Genomic DNA, 5741 nt, shown 5'->3' with positions numbered 1-5741 from the left:
GGCCCTGAAAATCTTAAAAATGTGATATCTAACCAGATTCTTACTCTAGATGGCATTACCTTGGCCTCCAGTAACACTGTGAGGAACCTTGGGGTCGTTTTTGACGAAGACATGTCCTTCAATACACATATTAAACAAATATGTAAGACTGCTTTCTTCCATTTGCACAACATCTCGAGAATTAGAAATATCCTGTCTCAGGGTGATGCTAAAAAACTAGTTCATGCATTTATTACTTCTAGGCTGGACTACTGCAATTCATTATTATCAGGATGTCCTAAAAACTCCCTGAAAAGCCTTCAGTTAATCCAAAATGCTGCAGCAAGAGTACTGACAGGGACTAGAAAGAGAGAGCAGATTTCTCCTGTTTTGGCTTCCCTTTATTGGCTTCCTGTTAAATCCAGAATTGAATTCAAAATCCTGCTCCTCACATACAAGGTCTTAAATAATCATCTTATCGTAATGACCTTGTAGTACCATATTACCCTATTAGAGCACTTTGCTCTCACACTGCAGGCTTACTTGTTGTTCCTAAAGTATTTAAAAGTATTTAAAGTATTTAAAAGTAGAATGGGAGGGAGAGCCTTCAGTTTTCAGGCCCCTCTTCTGTGGAACCAGCTTCCAATTTGGATTCGGGAGACAGACACTATCTCTACTTTTAAGATTAGGTTTAAAACTTTCCTTTTTGCTAAAGCATATAGTTAGGGCTGGACCAGGTGACCGTGAATCCTCCCATAGTTATGCTGCAATAGACGTAGGCTGCTGGGGGATTCCCATGATGCACTGAGTTTTCCTTTCCAGTCACCTTTCTCACTCACTATGTGTTAATAGACCTCTCGGCATTGAATCATATCTGTTATTAACCTCTGTCTCTCTTCCACAGCATGTATTTCATCATGTCTTCCTTCTCTCACCCCAACCGGTGGCAGCAGATGACCCCGCCCCTCCCTGAGCCTGGTTCTGCTGGAGGTTTCTTCCTGTTAAAAGGGAGTTTTTCCTTTCCACTGTCGCCAGAGTGCTTGCTCATAGGGGGTCATATGATTGTTGGGTTTTTCCTCTGTATCTACTGTACAATATAAAGTGCCTTGAGGTGACTGCTGTTGTGTTTTGGCGCTATATAAATAAAATTGAATTGAATTGAATATGTAAAGAGCAGAGTTTTTTGCACACACTGAAAATCCTCAAAAAGGAAACAAAGATACCAAAAAGAGAAAAATTAAAAATAATCATAAGAACTGACCTCAGAGTTTCTAACTTTCGTAACGAATGCTCTAGTCCATCTGACAACAGTTGTACTCCAGAGTCCCCTGGATTATTGTAGCTCAAGTCCAGTTCTTTCAAGTGGGTAAGGTTAGAGTTGAGAGCTGAGACAAGATACCTACAGCCATCCTCTGTAATCTGACAGCCTGACAGTCTGCCGAACAAGAAAACAACACAAGTCCAATTTATTTTCATTTTCTATTTTCAGTATCCCGAGCTGAAAAATTTGTAAAGGATGGTGCTTAGTTAGGGATGAAAGAGGGAGGACACATGACACTCATTGTGATTCCATAACCTGTTTTTTCACAGGTTAAAGATTGTTAAATGTCTGATCTGACCATATCAGTTATTTATATTATTTATCTATACCTTAGAGTTTCCAGTTTCCAGTGTGGGCTCCCCAGTTCAACAGAAAGTGCTTTCACCCCAGAATTCTGCAGTGTGTTGTTACTCAGGTCTAGCTCAAGCAGACTAGAGACTGGGTTACTGAGAACTGAAGTCAGAGCTTCACAGCTTGTCTTTGAGAGGTTACAGTCAGTCAGTCTAAAAACAGAATGTGAAAAAACAAACAAACAGATTTTTAAATACTGAAACAAAAGAAATGCTGCTTTCCTGTTTTCAATAAATGTGTACCTGTCTGTGTACTTACATGGCTTTTTTGGAGGCTTTGATCACTGGCAGCAGCCTCAGAAGAGCCTCCTCTGAAGCAGAGTATTTCTTCAGGACAAACTCATCCAGATCATTTTCTGATGACAGTAAGATGAAGACCAGAGCTGACCACTGGGCAGTAGACAGTTTATCCACAGAGAGGGTTCTTGAACTCAGGGACTGTTGGATCTCCTCCACTAGAGAACGGTCATTCAGTTCATTGAGACAGTGGAACAGATTGATGCTTTTTTCTGCAGACAGATTCTCACTTATCTTCATCTTAATGTACTGGACTGTTTTTTGATTGATTTCTGAACTGCTTTCTGTCTGTGTCTGCAGGCCTTTTAGAAGATCCTGATTTGACTGCAATGAAAGACCCAGGAGGAAGCGGAGGAACAAGTCCAGGTGTCCATTTGGACTCTGCAAAGCATTGTCCACAGCACGTTGGTAGAAGTCTGTCTTTATAATCTTATTTTTAGGTGTTTCAGATGTCTGAGATGCTGTTTGTTCCTCTGGTAGCACGCTGACTCCAGAGTTGATGAAGGCCAGATGGACATGGAGAGCAGCCAGAAACTCCTGAACGCTCAGATGGATGAAGCAGAACACTGGGTTCTGATATAGCCCCTTTTCCTCTTTAAAGATCTGTGTGAACACTCCTGAGCACACTGAGGCTGCTCTGATATCAATGCCACACTCCGTCAGGTCTGATTCATAAAAGATCAGGTTTCCTTTCTCTAGCTGGTCAAAAGCCAGTTTTCCCAGAGATTCAATCATCTTCTTGCTTTCTGGACCCCAGTGACAATCTGTCTCAGCACCACCATCATACTTGATCTTCCTTACTTTGGACTGAACCACCAGGAAATAGATGTACATCTCAGTCAGAGTCTTAGGTAATATTCCTCCCTCTCTGGTTTTCAACATATTCTCCAGAACAGTAGCAGTGATCCAGCAGAAGACTGGGATATGGCACATGATGTGGAGGCTTCGTGATGTTTTGATGTGGGAGATGATCCTGCTGGCCTGTTCCTCATCTCTGAATCTCTTCCTGAAGTACTCCTCCTTCTGTTCATCGGTGAACCCTCTGACTTCTGTCACCATCTGAACAAACTCAGGAGGAATCTGACTGGCTGCTGCAGGCCGTGTGGTTATCCAGACATGAGCGGAGGGAAGCAGATTCCCCCTGATGAGGTTTGTAAGAAGCACACCCACTGAGGCGGACTGTGTAATATCAGTTAGAGTTTCACTGCGGTGGAAGTCCAGAGGAAGTCGACATTCATCCAGACCATCCAAGATGAACACAACTTGGAAGTGTTCAAACCAGTAAATTCCTGCTTTTTTGGTTTCAGTAAAGAAGTGATGAACAAGTCCCACCAAGCTGAACTTTTTCTCTTTCAACACATTCAGCTCTCTGAATGTAAATGGAAATGTAAACTGGATATCCTGGTTAGCTTGTTCTTCAGCCCAGTCTAGCGTAAACTTTTGAATTAAGACTGTTTTCCCAATGCCGGCCACTCCTTTTGTCAGCACTGTTCTGATTGGTTCATCTCTTCCAGGTGACTTTTTAAAGATGTCTTCTCGTCTGATTGTTGTTTCTGATCTGTCTGGCTTCCTGGATGCTGTTGCGAGCTGTCTGACCTCATGTTCATTATTGACTTCTGCAGTCCCTCCCTCTGTGATGTAGAGCTCAGTATAGATCTGATTCAGAAGGGTTGGGTTTCCTGCTTTAGCGATCCCCTCAAACACACACTGGGACTTCTTCTTCAGATTACTTTTAAGTTTACGTTGACATTGTGGAGCAAAAAGTTCTAAATGGACAGAAATTGCATCAGTGAGCAAAAATCTACCAAATAAAAGCACAAACAACGTTTACAGTAGTAACAGTACTGTATATGCCTTGTGAACAGTAGGTGCTGTTATTTTCCCATCTTGGGATAATAATGGCAGAAGAATTCAGAAGGTAGCAGAAATATAATGAAGTACAACAGAATATGCTGTTATGGTTCTTCTCTTGTTATTAATAAAAGAGTAAATGAACCAGTAATTTAAGAATTAAAGTAAAAAAAAACGAATTTGAAAAAAAAAAAACCCCAAAAAAACAGTGCCGTATAATTTCTTGTTCGTTTAGTGTTATTGGATACACTTAGAAGAGATTCTCATTTAATCTAAAATGTTCAGTTCCTATTTTGGGAATGAGAGTGTAACCTAGGTTATTTTCACATTTTTCCATAGCAACTGTGATTCAAGTCCAATGTGGTGGATGACTCTTGAGCAACCTCTGCATGGTGTCATGTGACAAAACTTCTTAAAAAAAGATACTGAACATTTTATTGATCCTTGCAGGCAGCGCAATTTATAAGTGCAAGTAAATAAAGGACATTTCATATCCTTCTTTTTTAATGTGTTACTGTAACCAATTATAGACCACCTAATTTGAAGTCTAAATCTACTGAAACAAGGTACCAGCAGCAGCAGCGCAATAGTAGTGACACGTAAGCATAAATGTAGCTCAGGTAGTGTTTTCACTGGAAATTTCAGTATAAAACAACTGCTAAATACTTTATTTTAACAACACCTAAAATAACTAAAACTGGTAACTCTTTAGGAACTGCACAATAATATCACATTATGAAACATATTTTACATAACAAGAAAGAGAAACTGTCAAAAAGTTAACAGAAGGAGAGGGAGAGAGAGCCTGAGACCGAGGACGGCCATTGCAGGGACAACCGCGACCCCTACTCAGAGAAGAGCAGAGGAGAGCCCCGCAGCCTCCACCAGAGCAGTCTGAGCTCCAGGCACACAGACCCGAGACCCAAGTGCCATCCACCCCGCAGCAGGGGCCCAACAGTGCCAGGGGGCCCATGTCCCGCCAAGCAGTTTAATTTTATTTATACAGTGCCAAACACAACAGTAGTCATCTCAAGGCGCTTTATATTTTATACCAGGGGTGGGCAAATCCAGGCCTCGAGGGCTAGTGTCCTGCAGGTTTTAGATATCACCCTGGTTCAACCCACCTGAATTAAAGGATTAGTTCATTACTAGGCCTCTGGAGAACTACAAGACATGTTGAAGAGGTAATTTAGCCATTTGATTCAGCTGTGTTGGATCAAGGACACATCTAAAACCTGCAGGACACCGGCCCTCGAGGCCTGGAGTTGCCCACCCCTGTTTTATACTGTAGGGTAAAGACCCTACAATAATACAGAGAAAACTCCAACAATCAAACGGCCCCCTTGAGCAACAACTTGGTGACTGTAGGAAGGAAAAACTCACTTTTAACAGGAAGTCAACTAAAAACTAAAACCAGGTTCAGAGAGGGGCAGCCATAGTTAGTGAAAAAACTAAGACCACTCAGTGCATAGGAGGTCTCTGAATGGTCTGGATATGGACCACCAGTGACGCTGACCCCAGCCAAATCCATAACCAGTGAAAAAAAAACACCAGAAAGGATGAGGAGAGAAAAATGTCAGTTTCTCCACCTTTTGGGTGTTGCCTCATTGTTCCCCTTCTAGTACACCTGTTGTTATTTCTTGAACATCAAAGCAGTTGAAACAATCCCCAGAAGTTGAATTAACCTGTTCCTTTGTTATTTTTTGGGCAGCGTTGTTTCTTTGGTACTATATTGCTATTAGATGCTGACAGACAGCGCTTGTTTGCAGACATGCCTGGGTTTGTCTCATGCACTAGGGAACTTAAATTGCATTGCTGTAGAAATTATATCATGATGCGACCCTTATATCACATACTAACTTATATTTACCACAGACAATATGATATTGCACAGCCCTATTTAAGAACTTCTACACTCACAAAAATCAGTTATTAGGTTTTTT

The 5741-nt window shown here is 41.5% G+C and overlaps 1 protein-coding gene across 1 annotated transcript in view; it reads right to left on the bottom strand.

Moving 5' to 3' along the window:
- The window catches only part of LOC102205695 (protein NLRC3-like), a 20449-nt gene that overhangs the window by 12604 nt on the left and 2104 nt on the right, over positions 1 to 5741 (bottom strand). The window contains exons 8-10 of the mRNA XM_005753930.1: positions 1910 to 3713; positions 1630 to 1803; positions 1241 to 1414 (exon numbers count right to left, since the gene is read on the bottom strand). Of these exons, the coding sequence (XP_005753987.1) occupies positions 1241 to 1414; positions 1630 to 1803; positions 1910 to 3713 (2152 nt within the window). The remainder of the gene's footprint in view (positions 1 to 1240; positions 1415 to 1629; positions 1804 to 1909; positions 3714 to 5741) is intronic.

Source organism: Pundamilia nyererei, unplaced genomic scaffold (genome assembly GCF_000239375.1).
Source record: "Pundamilia nyererei isolate P.nyererei 1_Seehausen unplaced genomic scaffold, PunNye1.0 scaffold00480, whole genome shotgun sequence".
NCBI lineage: Eukaryota > Metazoa > Chordata > Actinopteri > Cichliformes > Cichlidae > Pundamilia > Pundamilia nyererei.
The sequence above is the reverse complement of the archived record's forward strand: the minus strand, read 5'-3'. Positions and strand labels throughout refer to the sequence as shown.